The following is a 24816-nucleotide window of genomic DNA, read 5'->3' as shown; positions in this document are numbered from 1 at the left end:
CCTCTTACATTGTGTACCTTTTGTACTGAAAGGGCCTTACATTGTAAAGACCATATTTTAGGTCAAGATAGTGTGCCTAAGGATGATTCTCAATCTGAAGAGAATCAGGTTATGCCATCCAATTCTCCCCAAGTGTCACAACCTTTAACGCCCACACAAGCGACGCCAAGTACCTCTAGTGCGCCTAATTCCTTTACTCTGCAGCAGATGGCTGCAGTTATGTCAACTACCCTTACAGAGGTATTATCTAAATTACCAGTGTTGCAGGGTAAACGCAGTAGGTCAGTTATTAATGTAAATACTGAATCCTCTGATACTTTATTAGGTATTTCCGATGTACCCTCACAGTGTTCTGAGTTGGGGGTCAGGGAATTGCTGTCTGATGGAGAAATTTCAGACTCAGGGAATGTGTTACCTCAGACAGATTCGGACGTTATGTCCTTTAAAGTTAAGCTTGAACACCTCCGTCTGTTGCTTCGGGAGGTCTTAGCGACTCTGGATGATTCTGACCCTATTGTGATACCACCAGAGAAATTGTGTAAGATGGACAAATATCTAGAGGTACCTACTTACACTGATGTTTTTCCGGTTCCTAAAAGAATTTCGGAAATTATAAAAAAGGAATGGGATAGACCAGGTATACCATTTTCTCCACCTCCTACTTTTAAGAAAATGTTTCCCATATCGGACACCATTCGGGACTTGTGGCAAACGGTCCCTAAGGTGGAGGGAGCTATATCTACTCTAGCTAAGCGTACAACTATACCCATTGAGGACAGTTGTGCTTTCAAAGACCCTATGAATAAAATATTAGAGGGTCTCCTAAAGAAATTGTTTATTAATCAGGGTTTTATTTTCAACCTACTGCTTGCATTTTTCCAGTAACTACTGCAGCAGCTTTTTGGTTTGAAGCTCTGGAAGAGTCCCTGAAGGTTGAGACTCTGTTAGATGACATTTTGGATAGAATTAAGGTTCTCAAGTTAGCTAATTCTTTTATTACTGATGCCACTTTTCAAATTGCTTAATTATTGGCGAAAAATGCAGGATTTGCTATTTTAGCACGTAGAGCGTTGTGGCTCAAATCTTGGTCTGCTGATGTGTCATCAAAACATAAGCTTTTAGCTATTCCCTTTAAAGGTAAGACCCTTTTCGGGCCAGAATTGAAGGAAATCGTTTCTGACATTACAGGAGGTAAAGGCCATGCTCTACCTCAGGATAAGTCTGTTAAGATGAGGGGTAAACAGAATAATTTTCGTTCCTTTCAGAATTTTAAAGGAGGACCTTCTACTTCCTCTTCCTCCACAAAGCAGGAAGGGAATTTTACCCAATCTAAGTCAGTCTGGAGACCTAACCAAAATTGGAATAAAGATAAACAATCTAGGAATCTCGCTGCTGCTACTAAGACAGCATGAAGGGGTGGCCCCCGATCCGGGACAGATCTAGTAGGGGGAAGACTCTCTTTCTTTGTCCAGGCTTGGGCAAGAGATATTCAGGACCCCTGGGCACTAGAAATAGTGACCCACGGTTATCAGTTGTATTTCAAGGATTTTCTCCCAAGAATTCAAGATTATCTGCAGACCAGATAAAAAGAGAGGCGTTCTTACGCTGTGTAAAAGACCTTGTTACCATGGGAGTAATTTGTCCAGTTCCAAAATCAGAACAAGGACAGGGGTTTTACTCAAATCTATTTGTGGTTCCCAAAAAAGAGGGCACTTTCAGACCCATTTTAGACCTCAAGTGTCTAAACAAATTTCTCAAAGTCCCATCGTTCAAGATGGAGACTATACAAACAATTTTACCAATGATGCAGCAGGGTCAATATGACTACCGTGGACTTGAAGAAGAATGCTTACCTTCATATTCCTATCAACAAGGATCATCATCAGTTTCTAAGGTTTGCCTTTCTGGACAAACATTATCAGTTTGTGGCTCTTCCCTTCGGGTTGGCCACAGCACCCAGAATCTTCACATAGGTTCTAGGGTCTCTTTTGGCGGTTCTCAGACCACGAGGCATAGCAGTGGCGCCTTATCTGGACGATATTCTAATTCAGGCGTCAATTTATAAACTGACAGAATCTCACACGGACAAAGTGTTGTCTTTCCTGCAAACTCACGGTTGGAAGGTGAACATAGAGAAGGGTTCACTTGTTCCACAGACAAGGGTTCCTTTGTTGGGAACTCTGACTCGGTAGCCATAACAATATTTCTGACAGAGGTCAGAAAGTCAAAGATTCTAAATACTTGCCGAGCACTTCAGTCCATTCCTCGGCCATCAGTGGCTCAGTGTATGGAGGTAATTGGATTAATGGTAGCGGCAATGGACCTCATTCCGTTTGCTCGCTTTCATCTCAGACCACTGCAACTGTGCATGCTCGGACAGTGGAATGGGGATTATGCGGATTTATCTCCTCAGATAAATCTGGATCAAGAGACCAGAAACTCTCTTCTTTGGTGGTTGTCGCCGGATCATCTGTCCCAGGGGACTTGCTTCCATGAGGTAGTGACAACGGATGCCAGCCTTCTGGGCTGGGGTGCAGTCTGGAACTCCCTGAAGGCTCAGGGTGTTTGGACTCAGGTGGAGTCTCTACTTCCAATCAATATTCTGGAGCTGAGAGCAATATTCAATGTGCTTCAGGCATGGCCTCAGTTGGCTTCAGCCAAATTCATCAGATTCCAGTCGGACAACATCACGACTGTGGCATATATCAATCATCAGGGGGGAACAAGGAGTTCCTTAGCGATGATAGAAGTATCCAAGATAATCCGTTGGGCAGAGGCCCTCTCTTGTCATCTGTCAGCGATCTACATCCCAGGAGTAGAGAACTGGGAAGCGGATTTTCTAAGTTGACAGACTTTTCATCCGGGGGAGTGGGAACTTCACCCGGAGGTATTTGCCTCATTGATTCTTAGATGGGGCAGACCGGAATTGGATCTGATGGCATCTTGACAGAATGCCAAGCTTCCAAGATACGGATCCCGGTCAAGGGATCCTCAGGCCTAACTGATAGATGCCTTTGGGAGTGCCTTGGTTGTTCAGCCTAGCTTATTTGTTTCCACCGTTTCCTCTCCTCCCACGCGTGATTGCTCAAATCAAACAGGTGAGAGCTTCAGTGCTCCGGATAGCACCTGCGTGGCCACGCTGGACTTGGTATGCGGATTTAGTGGACATATCCTCTCTGCCGCCGTGGAAACTTCCATTGAGACAGGACCTTTTCATTCAAGGTCCTTTCCAACATCCAAATCTAATTTCTCTGCAGCTAACTGCGTGGAGATTAAACGCTTGATTTTATCGAAGCGAGGATTCTCCGATTTGGTCATCAATACTTTGATACAGGCTAGAAAGCCTGTCACTAGAAAAATCTATCATAAGATATGGAGTAAATATCTTTATTGGTGTGAATCCAAGGGTTACTCATGGAGTAAAGTTAGGATTCCTAGAATTTTGTCTTTTTTCCAAGAAGGATTGGAGAAAGGGTTTTCAGCTAGTTCCTTAAAGGGACAAATTTCAGCTTTGTCTATTGTTTCACAAACGTTTGGCAGATGTGCCAGATGTTCAGTCTTTTTGTCAGGCTTTATCTAGAATTAAGCCTGTATTTAGACCCATTACTCCTCCCTGGAGTTTGAATTTAGTTCTTCGAGTTCTTCAAGGGGTTCCGTTTGAACCCATGAATTCCATGGATATCAAATTGTTATTTTGGAAAGTTCTGTTTTTGGTTGCTATTTCTTCTGCTCGAAGAGTTTCTGAGCTTTCAGCTCTACAGTGTGATTCTCCTTATCTCATTTTTCATTCTGATAAGGTGGTGTTACGTACCAAACCTGGATTCCTTCCTAAGGTTGTTTAAACTAAGAATATTAATCAGGAAATTGTTGTTCCTTCCTTGTGTCCTAACCCTTCTTCTAAGAAGGAGCGTATGTTGCATAATTTGGATGTGGTCCGTGCTTTAAAATTTTACTTACAGGCAACTAAGGATTTCCTTCAATCATCTTCATTATTCATTGTTTATTCTGGAAAGCGTAGGGGTCAGAAAGCTACGGCTACCTCTCTTTCTTTTTGACTGAGAAGTATCATCCGCCTGGCATATGAGACTGCTGGACAGCAGCCTCCTGAAAGAATTACGGCTCATTCTACTAGGGCTGTGGCTTCTACATGGGCCTTTAAAAACGATGCATCTGTTGAACAGATTTGTAAGGCTGTGACTTGGTCGTCCCTTCATACTTTTTCCAAATTTTACAAATTTGATACTTTTGCATCTTCTGAGGCTATTTTTGGGAGTAAGGTTCTTCAAGCAGTGGTACCTTCTGTTTAGGTTCCTGTCTTGTTCCTCCCTTTCATCCGTGTCCTATTGCTTTGGTATTGGTTTCCCACAAGTAAGGATGAAATCCGTGGACTCGTCATATCTTTGTAAAAGAAAACTAAATTAATGCTTACCTGATAAATTACTTTCTTTTACGATATGACGAGTCCACGGCCCACCCTGTTCGTTCTAAGACAGTTTTTCTTTATATTTTTTGTAAACTTCAGTCACCTCTGCACCTTTTTAACCTTTCCTTTTTCTCTTCCTATAACCTTCGCCGAATGACTGAGGGTGGAGGGGAAGGGGAGGAGCTATATATACAGCCACTTCCTGTTAGCAGGAGGTTAATATCCCACAAGTAAGGATGAAATCAGTGGACTCGTCATATCGTAAAAGAAAGTCATTTATCAGGTAAGCATAAATTTAGTTTTTTTATTTCACCATATAACAAACATGACAAGCATTGTAACCTGGGTATTAACAACAGGCCAGGCATGTCTGTCCGCCGCCTCTATTGTCCTACTCACACCTGCTGGCTGCCACTATTAACTTAAAGGGATATGAAACCCAACATTTGTCTTTAATGATTCAGTTAGAGCATTCAGTTTTACTTCTATTATCAAATTTGTCTCATTCTGTTGGTATCCTTTATTAAAAAAAATACCTAGGTAGTCTCAGGAGCTGTAATGCACTACAGGGAGCTAGCTGCTGATTGGTGGATGCACATATATACTTTTTTTTTTATTATTGGCGTAGTGCATTGCTGCACCTTCAGCAAAGGATATAAAGAAAATGAAGTGAATTTGATATTAAAAGTAAATTGGAAAGTGCTCTATTGAATCATGAAATACATTTGTAACGACCGCTTTTTCTTCCCAAGGATCCAAGTGTGGGGAAGAAGAGGGTGGGAGGCTGCAGTTCCAGTGAGATCACACACCTAGTCCTGCATTCCCCCTGTCAGCTCATGCACAAATCAGACTACATCAGACACCTGCCTCTGGAAGACATCTTTCAGAACAAAATAAACGTTTTGTTCCTTTGTGGGATTTAGGAAAGCTTCAGAGGTGTTTATTTGCAGGGTTACTACAATCGTGCAATAATAAAATGCTCTAGCACTGTACAATAAGTACTTAAAGGGACATTAAGGGAAAGTATAAAAGACACAATCATGTTAAGATTTCTGCCTAATTCATAAAACTAAATGACAAAATATTTTCACACCAGTTTGGTGCAATCTTTCCTGCTTTGCCTGCTACCTTTAGCTTTTCTTCCTGTGTGTGGGCTTGCAGTGCAGCCTATCAGCTGCAGTACCATCCACCTATAGACGTCAATGCAAAGGGAGCTCCATTATCGAAATTAACAGTGAATTACAGGGCTTTGTGATTCACTGATTATTTCAAAGCTAGAGAACTCTCTGCTTTACCGCCAGCTCATACGCAGAGGCTTATGGCAATGCAGGGGTGCTGAAGTATTTCCATCTAAAGGGGAAGAGAGTCCACAGCTTCATTCATTACTATTGGGAATTAAGAACCTGGACACCAGTAGAAGGCAAAGACACCCCAGCCAGGCTTAAATACCTCCACCACTTCCTCATAACCCCAGTCATTATTTGCCTTTCGTCACAGGAGGATGGCAAAGGAGTGCTGGAGTTTCGGAGTAGTCTCTTATGGAGGGTAGTACTCTTCTCAGTGGGACTGGAGTTTTAAGTAGTCCTGTCAGCCTCTCAGTGAGAGTCTGGGCGAAAGTTAGAGTCCGGAGATACGAGGAGAGTCTTTCTGCAAAACCATCCCCACTCATATTAACAGCTCCATAAGCAATCAGCGAGTTTCGCTGCCTGCTTTATTCACTCAAGTCCATGTCAGGAGCAAGGCTACTAACCTGTCACACTTGAAAGGCCGTGTTCCTGTTCCACGGCATAGATTCTGGTAAGATTGTTTAATTTTTTATTAATAATGATAACATAGAAGACAGCGTCACAGTGTGGTGCCTTTTTATCCTTACAGAATTGAGGTTTAATATTCCTGGAAGGGGGATTATTGAACAGGGGGGGGGGTTTATACATGATATTGTTTGTTGTGTCATTGCTGCGTTGTGTGCGAGATGAGGCTCTGGCAATATGTGGAACTTTCAGGTTACTTGCAGAAGCTTTGCACTGCCATTTTTTGGCACATTTTTCCCTAGTGCAGGGGCGGTCCTGCCAGTCATTCCATGTGACTGGGTGTGGCTATCTATCCTTCCTGTTGCTCTGTGGAGCAGGAGATGTAGCAGTTTTTGTAGTCCGGGTCCTAGGAGGTGGTGAGTGCCCCGGCCATTGGTGGTATAAAGGTGCCTTTTTAATAAAGTTAGTCTAGCCAAATGTGCAATCGATGGAGTACTCTGATGCATTGGAAGGCTCTCCTTCCTTAAAGTCTCATTCCTGTGTTTGTGAGGAGGTTCTGGTAGATCGGCCTGCTCAACTATGTTCCACATGCCTTAATAAAGTTACAACATCTAAATGTAAACGGTGGTCTAGTACTACTGAGCCGTCCACCTCTGAGGGTTTTTCGTCCTGGGAGGTGCGTTCCCTACATTCATCTCCGATTGCACATGCAGCGCCCGGGGTCCAACCGCTACTCCTTCGGGAGAGATTCGTTGGCAGTCGGACTTTGCGGAACAACTGGAATCGGCGGTTTCAAAAGTGATTGATGCCTTACCACATTCTGCTAAGCACAAGCGTAAGGTTTATCATAGCGACCCGGCCCAGGGTTTGTCCTCGCCAATGGAAGATCCAGAGGCTCTATACGATGACGAGACCCACTCCGACTCTTCGGAGGAGGCCCTTTCTGGGTCAGAATCCATGTCATCTAAACCTCCGGCGGCGGAGGAGACTGGTTATAGGTTTAGGATGGAGAATTTGCGCTTTCTGCTACGGCATGTGCTTGCTACTCTGGAGGTTCTGGAATCTAAGATACCTAAGCTTGACAAGGTATACGAGGACAGGGTAGTACCTCAGTCCTTCCCGGTTCCCATTAAGATGGCTAATATTATTAAGAACTAATGGGAGCGATTAGGTTCTTCCTTTTCCCCTTCTTCCTTTAAAAAACGTTTCCCCGTTCCGAACTCTCAGTTTGAGCTGTTGGGGACCATCCCTAAGGTGGATGGGGCTATCTCTACGCTTGTGAAGCGGACAAGTATTCCCCTCAAGGATAGTTCGTCGTTTAAAGAGCCCATGGATACAAAGCTGGAAAACATGTTGAGAAAGATTTTTGAGCACACAGGGTTTGTTTTTCAGCCAGCAGCGGCCATTAAGGCGGTCGCTGGAGCTGCAACATATTGGTGTGAATCACTGTGTGAAATGGTTGAGGGGGAGACATCCATCGACGAGATACAGGAGAAGATTAAGGCGCTGAAGATTGCCAATTCTTTCATCTGTGATGCCAATATGCAAATTATTCGCCTGAATGCTAAGGTGTTAGGTTTTTCTGTTTTAGCGCGCAGGGCTCTGTGACTAAAATCTTGATCTGCGGACATAACCTTTAAGGCGAGGAAGGATCCTGTTCGGTCCAGTATTGGACTCAATTATATCCATAAGCCTAAAGGATCTACTTTTCGCCCCTTTCGTGCGGACAAGGCCCAGCGCCTGCAACCTGCCGCAAAAGCTGACCAGTCCAAGGGATCTTAGAAGCCAGCTCAATCTTGGAACAAGTCTAAGCAGAGCAAGGGGCGGCCCCTGACCAGTGTCCGGATCACGTAGGGGGCAGATTATCTCTATTCTGAGACGCTTGGTTGCAGGACATTCTGGACCCTTGGGTTCTAGAAGTGGTCTCCCAGGGTAACAGGATAGGGTTCAGATCCCATCCGCCCGAGGGCAGATTCCTCCTGTCAAACCTGTCTTCAAGACCAGAGAAGAGAGGCCTTTCTCGAGTGTGTGAGAGATCTCGCCTCTCTCGGGGCTAACCTACCAGTGCCCCTAGCAGAAAGAGGTCTAGGGTACTATTCCAACCTTTTTATAGTTCCAAAGAAGGAGGGCACGTTCCACCCGATTCTGGACCTAAAGTGTTTAAACAAGTTTCTGAGGGTTTCATCGTTCAAAATGGAAACAATCAGATCTATTCTGCCCCTAGTTCAAGAGGGACAGTTCATGACAACTGTACACTTGAAGGACGCTTACCTTTATGTGCCAATTCACAGGGACCACTTCAGGTTCCTAAGATTTGTGTTTCTGGACCAACACTTCCAGTTTGCAGCCCTTCCTTTTGGTGTGGCAACGGCCCCGAGAGTCTTCACAAAGGTTCTGGGGGTGCTGCTTGCATTGGCCAGATCCAGGGGCATTGCGGTGGCGCCTTACCTGGACAACATCCTAGTTCAGGCACAATCGCTCGGCCTCACAGAGGATCATTTGAGGGCTCTTCTTCTTTTGCTCCAATCTCACGGTTGGAAGATCAACGCAGGAAAGAGTTCTCTAGTTCCCAGCAACAGGGTGGAGTTCCTGGGCACAATAATAGACTCTATGTCCATGAAGATATTTCTCACAGATCAGCGGCACAGGAAGCTTGTGTCCACCTGTCTTGCCCTTTAGTCCTCCACAAGCCCATCGGTGGCTCAATGTATGGAGATGATAGGTCTCATGGTGTCAAGTATAGATGTCATCCCATTCACCAGGTTCCATCTCAGACCTCTTTAATTGTGCATGTTGAGACAGTGGAACAGCGATCATTCAGATCTATCACAGCTGATATCCATGGATGCTCTGACTCGGAACTCCCTCTCTTGGTGGATTCGTCCGGAGCAACTGTCCATGGGGACATCCTTCTTGTGTCTGTCCTGAGAAATTGTGACCACGGACGCCAGTTTGACAGGATGTTGAGCTGTTTGGGGTGCCAGGATGGCGCAAGGAAAGTGGTCAAGGGAACTATGAGCAGTTTCATCAGATTCCAGACCAACAACATTACCTCGGTGGCTTACATCAACCATCAGGGCGGTTTGAGGAGCTTCCTCATGATGAGAGAGGAGTCTCGGATTCTGGAGTGAATGGAGTACCACGACTACTCGCTCTCAGCGATTCACATTCCAGGTGTCGACAATTGGGAACCGGACTTTCTCAGCAAACAATCCTTCCATCCGGGGGAATGGTCTCTTTACCCAGAGGTGTTTGCGGAAATTTGTCACCGATGGGGAGCGCCAGAGAGAGATCTCATTTCGTCCAAACTCAATTGCAAGCTACCTCGATACAGGTCGAGGTCCAGAAATCCCCAGGCGGAGCTGATAGATGACTTAGTGGTTTCTTGGGGATTCAGCCTAGCTTACATTTTTCCACCGTTACCACTTCTACCTCGCGTAGTGGCACGCATCAAACAGGAGCGGGCCCCGGCCATTCTGATTGCTCCTTCGTGGCAGTAGAGGACGTGGTTTGCAGATCAGGTGGGGTTGTCATCCTCTCCACCGTGGAGGTTACCCTGTCGCAGGAATCTGCTGTCACAGGGCCCCTTTCGACATCGAAATCTAGGTTCTCTGAGGCTGACTGCGTGGAGATTGAACGCCTAATCTTGGCCAGAAGAGGCTTTTCAGAAAGTGTGATTGATACTCTAATTCAGGCAAGGAAGTCAGTCACTCGTCACATTTACCATAAGGTGTGGATGACTTACTTGTCCTGGTGTGAGAAGCACTGATATCCTTGGCATAAGGTGAAGGTATCCAGGATTCTGTCTTTTCTCCAAGATGGTTTGGAGAAGGGTCTTGCTGCTAGTTCCTTAAAGAGACAGATTTTGGCATTATCAGTTTTGTTACATAAGAGACTCGCTGCACTCCCTGACATTCAATCTTTTGTTCAGGCTCTGTCTAGAATCAGGCCTGTCTTTAGACAGTCGGCTCCACCTTGGAGCTTAAACTTACTCCTTAAGGTTTTGCAGAGAGTTCCGTTTGAACCTATGCATTCCATAAACATTAAGATTCTGTCCTGGAAGGTTCTCTTCCTGTTGGCTATCGCATCGGCATGCAGAGTATTTGAACTAAGCTGCCTTGCAATTTGATCCTCCTTATCTGGTGTTTCATGCGGCTAAGGCTGTACTTCGCACTGGGTTGGGGTTTCTCCCCAAGGTGGTGTCTAACCGTAACATCAATCAGGAAATTGTTGTTCCTTTGTGTCCTAATCCCCCTTCTTCAAAGTAGAGGTTACTTCATAACCTGGATGTGGTTTGTGCCCTCTTTTTGTGGTGTATTCTGGGAAGCGCAAGGGGCAAAGGGCCTCTGCTGCTACTTTGTCTTTTTGGTTGAGGAGCTTGATTCGCTTGGCTTATGAGACAGCGAGACATAAGCCTCCTCAGAGGATCACGGCTCATTCAACTAGAGCTGTGGCTTCGTCTTGGGCCTTCAAGAATGAGGCCTCTATGGAGCAGATTTATAAGGCAGCTACCTGGTCCTCCTTACACACTTTTACAAAGTTTTACAAATTTGACGTTTTTGCTTCTGTGGAAGCTGTTTTTGGGAGAAAGGTTTTGCAGGCTCTTGTGCCCTCAGATTAGGGTCTGCCTTTTACCCTCCCTGTTTCCTTCAGTGTCCTCTAGAGCTTTGGTATATGTTCCCAATAGTAATGAATGAAGCCGTGGACTCTCCTCCCCTTTAGATGGAAAACAAAAATAATGCTTACCTGATAATTTAATTTCCATCGAGGGGAAGAGAGTCCACGGCTCCCGCTCGTATCTCCATTCGGTGGCCCTAAATTTATTCATCTTCTGGCACCTTTTTTACCCTGATATTTCTCCTACTGTTCCTGGTTCCCTCGGCAGAATGACTGGGCAATGAGGGAAGTGGGGGAGGTATTTAAACCTTTGGCTGGGGTGTCTTTGCCTCCTCCTGGTGGCCAGGTTCTTAATTCCCAATAGTAATTAATGAAGCCGTGGACTCTCCTCCCCTCAATGGAAATTAAATTATCAGGCAAGCATAATTTATGTTACTGCTATTTAGCTTTCAAAACTAGAAAGCTTTTAACTTTGCCATATTGTAATCTTACAAATTATGTATAAATTGTGTATGTTTACAGTCTCTAACTGCATGACTTTAGAGGTAGCTAAGAAAGCCACATACTGAAAATATTTCACACACAATATGAATATATGTAAACATTAATATTAATAATAATAGCATTAATCTCCAATTCTGCAGATTCAGAGGATATTAACTTCAGATTTAAGTTAGAACACCTTCAAGTTCTTTTGAAGGAGGTTCTTGCTACTTTGGAAGACTCTGGCGCATCTGTTGCAGAGAATCCAAAGAGGTCTAGTAAGCTTAATAGGGTATATGATGTACCCTCATCTGTGGAAGTGTTTCTAGTTCCAGACCGTATGGCAGAAATCATATCTCAGGAATGGGATAAACCAGGGATTCCTTTTTCCCTGCCCCCTATTTTTAAAAAAGATGTTTCTTGTTGCTGATGGTATTTGTGACTCGTGGCGCACGGTGCCCAAGGTAGTGGGAGCTATCTCTACTCTGGCTAAGAGAACTACTATTCCTATTAAAGATAGCTGTTCTTTCAATGATCCCTTGGATAAGAAGCTTGAGGCTTTTTTGAAGAATATGTACATTCATCAGGGATTGCAGAGGCAACCTGTTGCTAGTATTGCTACAGTTGCGGGGGCAGCATCTTATTAGTACGATGACTTATCTTATCCTAGTGGAGACTACTATAGAGGAGATACAAGACAGGATCAAAGCTCTTAAGCTAGCCAATACCTTTATTTGTGATGCCAACATGCAAGTTCTTAGACTGAGTGCTAAGATTTCTGGTCTTACCATTTTAGCTCGCAGAGCTCTGTGGTTAAAATCTTGATCTGCAGATGTTGCATCCAAGTCCAAGCCTTTATCTTTGCCTTATAAGGGTAAGACCTTGTTTTGTCCAGGTTTGGCAGAAATAATTTCTGACATTACAGGTGGAAAAGGTTCTTTCCTACCTCCGGATAAAAAGAATAGACCTAAGGGGTCTAGAATTCAAATTTTCGTTCCTTTTTTAACTTTAAGGGACAGACGTCTTCCTCTTCCAAGTCAGATCAATCCAAGTCTTCTTGGAGGTCCACCTTGGAATAGGGGGAAGTAAGCCAAGAAGCCTTCTGTTGATTTTAAATCAACATGAAGGGGCTGTCCACGATCCTGTAGAGGATCAAGTGGGGGGGCAGGCTTTCTTTTATTCAGCAGGCTTGGATGCCTGATGTTCCAGATTCTTTGGCCACAGATATAGTATACCACAGTTACAGAATAGGATTCAAATCTTGTCCTTCCAGGGGCAAATTACACCTTGTCCTTCCAGGGGCAAAAAAAAAGAGAGGCCTTATTAAACTGTGTAAAGGACCTATCATCCCTTGGAGTGATTGTTCCAGTTCCTCTAGAGGGACAGGGTCTAAGATTTTATTCAAATATATTTGTAGTTCCCAAAAAAGAGGGCACTTTTCATCCCATTCTGGACCTAAAGTGTCTCTACCAATTCCTCAGGGTTCCGTCCTTCAAGAGGGTCAGTTCATGACGACCATAGATCTGAAGGACGCGTATCTTCATGTTCCCATTCACAGGGATCATTACCAGTATCTAAGGTTTGCCTTCCAGGACAAACATTTCCAGTTTGTTGCCCTTCCTTTTGGCCTTGCTACAACTCCTAGAATTTTTACAAAGGTTCTGGGGGCTCTTCTGGCAGTGGGGAGGTCCCAGGGTATTGCTGTGTCGCCTTATCTAGACGTCATCCTAGTTCAAGCGCCATCTTTTCATCTAGCAAAATTTCATACAGAGATGTTGTCTATTCTACGTTCCCACGGGTGGAAAGTGAATCTGGCAAAGTGTTCCCTTGTTCCAGATACAAGGGTGTGTTTCTTGGGAACAATCATAGATGCCCTGTCCATGAAGATTTTTCTGATGGACATCAGAAAATCCAAACTTCATGTTTCTTGCCTCTCTATCCAGTCAGCTATTTGTCCACCTGTGGCTCAATGCATGGAGGTGATTGGACTGATGTTTGCCTTCATGGACATCATTCCTTTTGCTCGGTTCCATCTGAGACCTCTGCAACTATGCATGCTCAGTCAATGGAACGGGGACCACTCAGATCTCTTGCAGAAGATACATTTGGATTGCCCAACAGGAGTCTCTCTCTTTCATGGTGGATTTCACAGGACCATCTGTCTCTGGCATATGCTTCCTGAGGCCTTTCTGGGTGATTGTGACCACGGACGCCCGCCTGTTAGGTTGGGGAGCAGTTTGGGGTTTCTTAAAAGCACAGGGTCTGTGGACTCCAGAGGAGTCATCTCTTCCAATAAACATCTTGGAGTTGAGATAAATTTTCTATGCTTTAATAGCTTGGCCTCAACTAGCTTTGGTTTGATTTATCAGATTTCAGTCAAACAACATCACCTCAGTGGCCTACATCACCACCAGGGAGGAACTCAGAGTTCTTTGCCAATGAAGGAGGTGACTCGCATTCTCCAGTGGGCAGAGTCTCACGATTGCCATCTCTCCACATTCCAGGGGTGGACAACTGGGAGGCAGATTTTCTGAGCAGGCAGACTTTTTATCCTGGAGAGTGGACTCTCCCCCCAGAGGTTTTCACAATGATAACTCTCAGGTGGGGGGTTCTGTAGTTGGAACTGATGGCATCTTGTCAAAACGCCAAGCTTCCAAAGTACGGTTCAAGGTCAAGAGATCCTCAAGCCGTTCTGGTAGATGTTCTAGCGGTTCTTTGGAGCTTCAATCTAGCATACCTTTCCCCCCTTTGCGTTGCTTCCACGAGTAATTAATCACATCAAACAGGAGAGAACTTATTCTAACAGCTCTTGCATGGCCTCATAGGATCTGGTTTGCAGATCTGGTGTCATCCAAATCTGTTTTCTCTGAAGCTGACTGCTGATTGAACGTCTAAGTTTTGCTAGACGTGGCTTCTCTGAGAAAGTCGTAGGTACTATTCTTTAGGCTCGTAAACCAGTTACTCGCATAATTTTCCATAGGGTATGGTGTAAATACCTTCATTGGTGTCATTCAAAGGGTTTTTCTTGGAACAAATGAAGGGTTCCTCAAATTGTGGCTTTTCTTCAGGAGGGCCTGGAGAAGGGTTTGTCAATACTTTGAAGGTTTAAATTTCTGCACTGTCTATTCTTCTGTATAAACGTCTAGCAGTTCTGCCAGATGTTCAGTCTTTTGTTCAGGCCTTGGTCAGAATTAGGCCTGTGTTTAAATCTGTTGCTCTTTCTTGGAGTCTTAACCTTTTTCTTAGAGTTTTGAAGAAAGCTCCGTTTGAGCCAATGCATTCTGTTAATATTAAATTACTATCTTGGAAGGTTTTGTTACTTCTTGCTATTTATTCTGCTTGCAGAGTTTCCGAACTTTCGGCTCTGCAGTGTGATTCCCCTTACCTTATTTTTCATGCTAAGGCAGTCCTACGTACTAAGCTGGGGTTTCTCCCTAAGGTAGTGTCGGATCTCAATATTAATCAGGAAATTGTTGTTTCCTCTTTTTGTCCTAACCCTTCTTCCCAGAAGGAACATCTTTTGCATAACTTGGATGTTGTGCATGTTCTTAAATTTCATCTTCAAGCAACTAAGGATTTTCATCAGTCTTCTGCCCTGTTTGTTGTTTTCTCTAGTAAATGCAGGGGCCAGAAGGCCACTTCTATTTCTCTTTCTCTCTGGTTGAGAAGTGTTATCCGTTTAGCTTATGAGGCCACTTGGTCCTCCATACATACTTTTTACAAATGCTACAAATTTGATACTTTTGCCTCAGCTGAGATTTTTTTAGGGAGAAAAGTTCTTCAAGCGGTGTTGCCTTCAGTTTAGGTCCGCCTCTCTTGTTCTCCCTCTCTATTCATTCTGTGTCCTCTAGCTTGGGTATTGGTTCCCACTAATAATTAGAATGTTTCGTGGACTCTCCATGCCATAGGGAAAAAAAAAAAAGTTATGCCTTATTCAATTTAAAAATGCATTTTTTATTTTTTGTATAGTCTTTAGGCACCTCTATACCCTTGTGTTATCTTCTTTTTCTGTTTCCCTTCGGCCGAATGACTGGGGGTTATGGGTAAGGCAAGTGATACTTAACAGTGCTCTTTGCCTCCTCCTGCTGGCCAGGAGTGAATATCCCATTAGTAATTAGAATGTTTTGTGGACTCTCCATGCCCAGAAAGAAATACATTTATCATGTTAGCATAAATTTTGTATTTTCTTTTTCTTGCTATTTATTCGGCTAGAGGGGTTTTGGAGGTTTCAGCTTTGTTTTTTAAACCTCCTTTTCTAATTTTTCATCAGGATAAGGCTGTTATTTGCACTAGCTATTCCTAAGTATCTACAGATACTATTAGTTTGGAAATTGTGGTTCCTTCTTTTTGTCTATCTCTTAAGAATTCTAAGGAGTGTCATTTTCACAATCTAGATGTTAAAGCTCATAAATATCACATGGAAGCCCCAAGATTTCAGACTTTCCTCTTCTATTTGTTAATTTTTTTGGGCTTCTCAAATTTTTTTTTTTTAATTTAGCTGCCTGGCTTAAAGCCTTAAGTCTGGTGTGTTGGGATAAGCTTTGACGCCTCTTAGTGGTCAGGATAGGAATTCCCACATTTGATGACTCATGTGCTTTACCATCCCCTAAGAAATGTATTTATCAGTTAAGCATACATGTTTTTTGTCCCCTCCACTGTCACATCATAAAGGATTCCTTGTCCACATTTTTATTTTTAGACTGCTTCGTTCTGGTTGCAAAATAAGCACACAGTCTGAAACCCCACATCGAGAACCAGAGATTGTGGAAGAAACTCCTTGCATCTATACTCAGTCAAGAAAAAGACATTTGGTGAGATCCTGGGATTATATAATGTTAAGTGAATTTAAACATTAGTAGCTCTAGTCTTATTAATTAATAACCTCCTAATCTTTTTAAGTAATAATCATAATCTTAACTAATGCATGTTAAAAGGATGGGCACAGCAGAATGCACAACGATCCGGAGGAATGCAGGAGAAAATGTTCACACTGGTTGAATGTGCAACAGTATAGCATGGGGTATGGTATTAGAAAAGTACAGACGTTCAGAAGGAGCACTGCGTAAGTGGAGAATGTGTAGGATGAGCACAACGGAAGGGAAGGAGCATGTGTAGGATGAGCACAACAGAAGGGGAGGAACATGTGTAGGATGAGCACAACAGAAGGGGAGGAACAAGTGTAGGATGAGCACGACAGAAGGGGAGGAGCATGTGTAGGATGAGCACGACAGAAGGGGAGGAGCATGTGTAGGATGAGCACAACAGAAGGGGAGGAGCATGTGTAGGATGAGCACGACAGAAGGGGAGGAGCATGTGTAGGATGAGCACAACAGAAGGGGGGAGCAAGTGTAGGATGATCATGGCAGAAGAGGAGGAGCAAGTGTAGGATGAGCACAACAGAAGAGTAGGAGGACTTGTAGGATGAGCACAGAAGAGAAGGAGCATGTTTAGGATAAGCACATTAGAAGGGGATGAGCAAAACAGAAGGAAAGGAGCATGTGTAGGATAAGCACAACAGAAGGGTAGGACCATGTGTAGGAAGGGGAGGAGCAACACAGAAGGGGGGAGGGTGTGTAGGATGAGTACGACAGAAGGGGAGGGGCAAGTGTAGGATGAACACAACAGAAGGGGAGGAGCAAGTGTAGGATGAGCATAACAGAAGGGGAGGAGGAGGAGGAAGTGTAGGATGAGCACAACAGAAGGGAAGGAGCATGTGTAGGATGAGCATAACAGAAGGGGAGGAGCAAGTGTAGGATTAGCACAACAGAAGGGAAGGAGAAAGTGTACGATGAGCACAACAGAAGGGAAGGAGCATGTGTAGGATGAGCACAACAGAAGGGGGGAGCAAGTGTAGGATGATCACGGCAGAAGAGTAGGAGGACTTGTAGGATGAGCACAGAAGAGAAGGAGCATGTTTAGGATGAGCACTTGTAGGATGAGCAAAACAGAAGGAAAGGAGCATGTGTAGGATAAGCACAACAGAAGGGAAGGAGCATGTGTAGGATGAGCACAACAGAAGGGGGGAGCATGTGTAGGATGAGCACAACAGAAGAGTAGGAGGACTTTAGGATGAGCACAGAAGAGAAGGAGCACATTAGAAGGGTATGAACACTTGTAGGATGAGCAATACAGAAGGAAAGGAGCATGTGTAGGATAAGCACAACAGAAGGGTAGGACCATGTGTAGGAAGGGGAGGAGCAACACAGAAGGGGGGAGGGTGTGTAGGATGAGTACGACAGAAGGGGAGGGGCAAGTGTAGGATGAACACAACAGAAGGGGAGGAGCAAGTGTAGGATGAGCATAACAGAAGGGGAGGAGCAAGTATAGGATGAGCACAACAGAAGAGGAGGAGCATGTGTAGGATGAGCACGACAGGAGGGGAGAAGCACGTGTAGGATGAGCATGACAGAAGGGGAGGAGCACGTGTAGGATGAGCATGACAGAAGGGGGGAGCATGTGTAGGATGATCACAGCAGAAGGGGAGGAGCAAGTGTAGGATGAGCACGGAAGAGTAGGAGGACTTGTAGGATGAGCACGGAAGAGAAGGAGCACATTAGAAGGGGATGAGCACTTGTAGGATAAGCACATTTGAAGGGGATGAGCACTTGTAGGATGAGCAATACAGAAGGAAAGGAGCATGTGTAGGATAAGCACAACAGAAGGGGAGAACCATGTGTAGGAAGGGGAGGAGCAACACAGAAGGAGGGAGGGTGTGTAGGATGAGTACGACAGAAGGGGAGGAGCATGTGTACGATGAGCACAACAGAAGGGGAGGAACAAGTGTAGGATGAGCACAACAGAAGGGGAGGAACAAGTGTAGGATGAGCACGGCAGAAGAGGAGGAGCCTGTGTAGAATGAGCACAACAGAAGTGGAGGAGCATGTGTAGGATGAGCACCACAGAAGGGGAGGAGCATGTGTAGGATGAGCACAACAGAAGGGGAGGAGCAAGTATAGGATGAGCACAACAGAAGGGGAGGAGCATGTGTAGGATGAGCGCAACAGAAGGGGAGGAACAAGTGTAGGATGAGCACGGCAGAAGGGGAGGAACAAGTGTAGGATGAGCACGGCAGAAGAGGAGGAGCATGTGTAGAATGAGCACAACAGAAGGGGAGGAGCATGTGTAGGATGAGCACAACAGAAGGGGAGGAGCATGTGTAGGATGAGCACAACAGAAGAGTAGGAGGACTTGTAGGATGATCACAGAAGAGAAGGAGCACATTAGAAGGGGATGAGCACTTGTAGGATGAGCAATACAGAAGGAAAGGAGCATGTGTAGGATAAGCACAACAGAAGGGAAGGACCATGTTTAGGAAGGGGAGGAGCAACACAGAAGGGGGGAGGGTGTGTAGGATGAGTACGACAGAAGGGGAGGGGCAAGTATAGGATGAACACAACAGAAGGGGAGGAGCAAGTGTAGGATGAGCACAACAGAAGGGGAGGAGCAAGTATAGGATGAGCACAACAGAAGGGGAGGAGCATGTGTACGATGAGCACAACAGAAGGGGAGGAAGATGTGTAGGATGAGCACAACAGAAGGGGAGGAACAAGTGTAGGGTGAGCACAACAGAAGGGGAGGAACAAGTGTAGGATGAGCACGGCAGAAGGGGAGGAGCATGTGTAGGATGAGCACAACAGAAGGGGAGGAACAAATTTAGGATGTGCACGACAGAAGGGGAGGAGCAAGTGTAGGATGAGCACAACAGAAGGGAAGGAGCAAGTGTAGGATGAGCACAACAGAAGGGGAGGAGAAAGTGTAGGATGAGCACAACAGAAGGGGAGGAGCGAGTGTAGGAATAGCACGGCAGAAGGGGAGGAGCGAGTGTAGGATGAGCACAACAGAAGGGGAGGAGCAAGTGAAGGTTGAGAATGACAGAAGGGGAGGAGCAAGTGTAGGATGAGCACAACAGAAGGGGAGGAGCACTTGTAGGATAAACACAACAGAAGGGGAGGAGCATGTGTAGGATAAACACAACAGAAGGGGAGGAGCACGTTTAGGATGAGCACAACAGAAGGGGAGTGGTATGTATAGGAAAGGAAGGGGCACAACAGAAGGGGAAGAGCATGTGTAGGATGAGCACGATAGAATAGGAGAAGCATGTGTAGGATGAGCACGACAGAAGGGGAGGAGCAAGTATAGGATGAGCACGGCAGAAGGGGAGGAGCAAGTGTAGGATGAGCACGGCAGAAGGGGAGGAGCAAGTGTAGGATGAGCACGGCAGAAGGGGAGGAGCAAGTGTAGGATGAGCACGGCAGAAGGGGAGGACCAAGTGTAGGATGAGCACGGCAGAAGGGGAGGAGCAAGTGTAGGATGAACACGACAGAAGGGAAAGAGGACCTGTATGATGACCATGACAGAAGGGGAGGAGCAAGTGTAGGATGAGTATGCCAGAAGAGGAGGAGTAAGTGTAGGATGAGCACGACAGAAGGGCTAGAGCAAGTGTAGGATGAGCACGACAGAAGGGGAGGAGCAAGTGTAAGATGAGCACGACAGAAGGGAAAGAGGACGTGTATGATTAGCATGACAGAAGGGGAGGAGCAAGTGTAGTATGAGCACGACAGAAGGGGAGGACCAAGTGTAAGATGAGCACGACAGAAGGGGAAGAGCAAGTGTAGGATGAGCACGACAGAAGGGGAGGAGCAAGTGTAAGATGAGCATGACAGAAGGGAAAGAGGACGTGTATGATGAGCATGACAGAAGGGGAGGAGCAAGTGTAGGATGAGCACGACAGAAGGGGGGAGCGTGTGTAGGATGAACATGACAGAAGGGGGGAGCGTGTGTAGGATGAACACGACAGAAGGGAAAGAGGACCTGTATGATGACCATGACAGAAGGGGAGGAGCAAGTGTAGGATGAGTATGCCAGAAGTGGAGGAGTAAGTGTAGGATGAGCACGACAGAAGGGCTAGAGCAAGTGTAGGATGAGCACGACAGAAGGGGAAGAGCAAGTTTAGGATGAGCACGACAGAAGGGAAAGAGGACGTGTATGATGAGCATGACAGAAGGGGAGGAGCAAGTGTAGGATGAGCACGACAGAAGGGGAAGAGCAAGTGTAGGATGAGCACGACAGAAGGGGAAGAGGACGTGTATGATGAGCATGACAGAAGGGGAGGAGCAAGTGTAGGATGAGCACGACAGAAGGGGAAGAGCAAGTGTAGGATGAGTATGCCAGATGTGGAGGAGTAAGTGTAGGATGAGCACGACAGAAGTGGAAGAGCAAGTGTAGGATGAGTATGCCAGAAGTGGAGGAGTAAGTGTAGGATGAGCACGACAAAAGGGGAGGAGCAAGTGTAGGATGAGCACATCAGAAGTGGAAGAGCAAGTGTAGGATGAGCACGACAGAAGGGGAGGAACACGCGTAGGATGAGCATGCCAGAAGTGGAGGAGTAAATGTAGGGTGAGCACGACAAAAGGGGAGGAGCACAAGTAGGATGAGCAGAACAGAAGAGGAGGAGGATGTGTAGGAACTAGATATGTGCCCATGATGGTCTTTATACCTTGGCACTTAGCGGTAACAAATACAATTATACCACTATGTATATAAGGATGAACCAAATGTGTATAGATAAATCCCATATAATAAGGAGATATTGTGCTATATGGATACATCAAATTTAGGTGGGAATAATATTCACACAAAAAAGAGAGTATATACAGTAGAACAAAAGTCAATAAATATTTATTTATACATCAAAAAAAACATTTCTAAATATATCCGGATATATATCTGATAATGCACAAAATATAATTGATAAAAATTATAGTTAAAATACTAAATAAAATCTATGGGACTAAATATCAAAAAATTTGCAAAAAAAAATAAATATTTTTACAAAAAATATATATAAAAACGAAAAAAATCGTGAAAATCCTCTTTATATCCTCTCTCTCTCTATCTATATATATATATATATATATATATATATATATATATATATAATCATATGTGTAGATATAAGTCCAGAATCAATATATGTGATATCTCTTTAATTCATGTATATATAACAGTATATGGTGATAGAAATTGGTGTATTTAAACAATGATATTTTGTGATGGACCAATTTATATCACCATATACTGTTAAATATACATGAATTAAAGGGATCTTATATATATTGATTCTGGACTTATATCTACAAATATTTTATATATATATTTAGAAGAGGATATAAAGAGGATTTTCAAGATTTTCACAAATGTTTCTTTTTTTATATATTTAAAAATATATATATATTTTATATTTTTTGCACGTTTTTTTAAATTTATTTTTTCACTGGCAATTTTGTTTTACCACTTGGTTTCATAGATTTCATTTAGTATTTTAACTATATTTTTATCAATTATATTTTGCGCATTATCATAGATATATATCCAGATATATTTTAGAAATGTATTTTATTGATGTATAAATTAAAAAAAATTTAACTTTTGTTCTACTGTATATACTCTTTCTTTTTGTGAATATTATTCCCACTTAAAGGAATACTAAACCCAATTTTTCCCTTCCATGAGTCAGATAGAGCATGCAATTTTAAGCAACGTTCTAATTTACTCCTATTATCAATTTTTCTTAGTTTTCTTGCTATCTTTATTTAAAAAGCAGGAATATGATGCATAGGAGCTGGCCCATTTTTGGTTGAAAACCTGGGTTATGCTTGCTTATTGGTGGGAAAATGTAAGCCTCCAATAAACAAGCACTATCCATGATGCTGAACGCCCCCCAGTCATTCTCTTTGCCGCTCTGAACAAGTAGCATCTCCACGGAGATGGTGAAGAGTATGTGGTGTTTAGTTGTAGTTTTTTATTCTTCTATCAAGAGTTTGTTATTTTAAAATAGTGCCGGTTTGTACTATTTACTCTAAAACAGAAAAGGATGAAGAGTTCTGTTTTAAAGAGGAGTATGATTTTAGTAGCAGTAACTAAAATCAATTGCTGTTCCCACGCAGGACTGTTGAGCCCAGAGAACTTCAGTTGGGGGGAACAGTTAGCAGACTTTTCTGCTCAAGGTATGACTAGTCCATTTTCTAACAAGATTAGTAATGCTAGAAGACTGTCATTTTCCCTCTTTGGGATCGGTAAGCCATTTTCTTAGACTCATAACAGAATGAAGGCTTATTAATGGGCTATATACTGGTTGACACTATTGTGGGCAAAATCGATTGATTTATTCGATATTTATATGTGGTTTGAAGTGTTTTAAAACTTGAAAATACTTGGTAACGTTTTTAAGCGCCAGGCAGTCGTTTAGACACCTTTCCCAGTCAGGAAGGGCCTTTCACTCTAGTAGGCAGAGCCTAATTTTCGCGCCATAACTGCGCAGTTTCTTTTGGATGCAGTGCATGCAGCTTCATGTGAGAGGGTCTGGTGGCCATTAAAAAACGTTCCTGGAAGGCTTATAATAGCCTGTATAAGCCTGTCTAACATGTCTGTACCTTCAGATAGAACATGTTCTGTATGTATGGAGGCCAAGGTGGTCCCCCCTTTAAATGTATGTGATAATTGTGCCATGGCGTCCAAACAAAGTAAGGACGGTACTGTCACATTTAATAAGGTTGCCCAAGATGATTCCTCAAATGAAGGTAGTGGGGGTAGTTCACTATCCTCTCCTTCTGTGTCAATACCAGTTGTGCCCGCGCAGGCGACACCTAGTACATCTAGCGCGCCAATGCTTGTTACTATGCAACAATTAACGGCAGTAATGGATAATTCTATAGCTAATATTTTATCCAAAATGCCAGCATTTCAAAGAAAGCATGATTGCTCAGTTTTAAATACAGTGGAAGAGCAAGAGTGCGCTGACGATAATTTATCGGTCATACCCTCACACCAGTCAGAATTGGCAGTGAGGGAGGGTCTGTCGGAGGGAGAAATTTCTGATTCAGGAAGAGTTTCTCAACAGGCAGAACCTGATGTTGTGACGTTTAAATTTAAGTTAGAACATCTCCGCGCCTTACTTAAGGAGGTACTAACTACTCTGGATGATTGTGACTCTTTGGTCATTCCAGAAAAATTGTGCAAAATGGACAAATTCCTAGAGGTCCCTGTGCACCCTGATGCCTTTCCGATACCTAAAAGGGTGGCGGACATAGTGACTAAGGAGTGGGAGAAACCAGGCATACCTTTTGTCCCACCTCCTATATTTAAGAAAATGTTCCCCATGGTCGACCCAAGGAAGGACGCATGGCAAACAATCCCTAAGGTTGAGGGGGCAGTTTCTACGCTAGCCAAACGCACGACTATTCCCATTGAGGACAATTGTGCTTTCAAAGATCCTATGGATAAAAAATTGGAGGGCTTGCTTAAAAAGATTTTTGTTCAGCAAGGTTTCCTCCTCCAACCAATTTCGTGTATTATTCCTGTCACTACGGCGGCGTCTTTTTGGTTCGATGAACTAGAAAAGTCGCTCAATAAGGAGACTCCATATGAGGAAGTCATGGACAGAATTCATGCACTTAAGTTAGCTAATTCCTTTATTTTAGATGGTGCTTTGCAATTGGCGAGGATAGCGGCAAAAAATTCAGGTTTTGCAATTGTGGCGCGCAGAGCGCTCTGGCTAAAGTCTTGGTCGGCGGATGTGTCTTCCAAGACAAAATTGCTTAATATTCCTTTCAAAGGTAAGACCCTTTTTGGGCCAGAATTGAAGGAGATTATTTCAGAGATCACTGGGGGAAAGGGCCATGCCCTCCCACAGGATAGGCCTTTTAAGGCTAAGAATAAGTCCAATTTTCGTTCCTTTCGTAACTTCAGGAACGGACCGTCTCCTAACTCTGCAGCCTCTAGACAAGAGGGTAACGCTTCCCAGGCTAAGCCAGCTTGGAAACCAATGCAAGGCTGGAACAAGGGCAAACAGGCCAAGAAGCCTGCTGCTGCTACCAAGACAGCATGAAGGGGTAGCCCCCGATCCGGGACCGGATCTTGTAGGGGGCAGATTTTCTATCTTTGCTCAGGCTTGGGCAAGAGATGTTCCGGATCCCTGGGCACTAGAAATAGTCTCTCAGGGTTATCTTCTAGAATTCAAGGAACTTCCTCCAAGGGGAAGGTTCCACATGTCTCGCTTATCTTCAGACCAGATAAAGAGACAGGCATTCTTACATTGTGTGGGAGACCTTTTAAAGATGGGAGTGATACAGCCAGTTCCAACAGCGGAACAAGGTCAGGGGTTTTACTCAAACCTGTTTGTAGTTCCCAAAAAAGAGGGAACTTTCAGACCAGTTCTGGACTTAAAAATTCTAAACAAATTCCTCAGAGTTCCATCGTTCAAAATAGAAACCATTCGAACAATTTTACCTACAATCCAGGAGGGTCAATATTTGACTACCGTGGATTTAAAGGATGCGTACCTACATGTTCCTATCCACAAAGATCATCATCAGTTCCTAAGGTTCGCCTTTCTGGACAAGCATTACCAGTTCGTGGCTCTTCCGTTCGGTTTAGCCACTGCTCCCAGAATCTTCACAAAGGTGCTAGGGTCCCTTTATTGCAGTGGCACCTTACCTAGACGACATTCTAATCCAAGCGTCGTCCCTTTCCAGATCAAAGGCT

At 44.1% G+C, this 24816-nt stretch overlaps 1 protein-coding gene across 1 annotated transcript in view; it reads left to right on the top strand.

Annotated features, from left to right (window-relative positions):
• The window catches only part of ARHGEF39 (Rho guanine nucleotide exchange factor 39), a 619672-nt gene that overhangs the window by 555527 nt on the left and 39329 nt on the right, over positions 1 to 24816 (top strand). The window contains exon 10 of the mRNA XM_053696961.1: positions 15974 to 16085. Within this exon, the coding sequence (XP_053552936.1) occupies positions 15974 to 16085 (112 nt within the window). The remainder of the gene's footprint in view (positions 1 to 15973; positions 16086 to 24816) is intronic.

This window comes from Bombina bombina, chromosome 1 (genome assembly GCF_027579735.1).
Source record: "Bombina bombina isolate aBomBom1 chromosome 1, aBomBom1.pri, whole genome shotgun sequence".
NCBI classification, from domain to species: Eukaryota; Metazoa; Chordata; class Amphibia; order Anura; family Bombinatoridae; genus Bombina; species Bombina bombina.
This window is presented reverse-complemented; position numbering and strand designations above follow the sequence as displayed.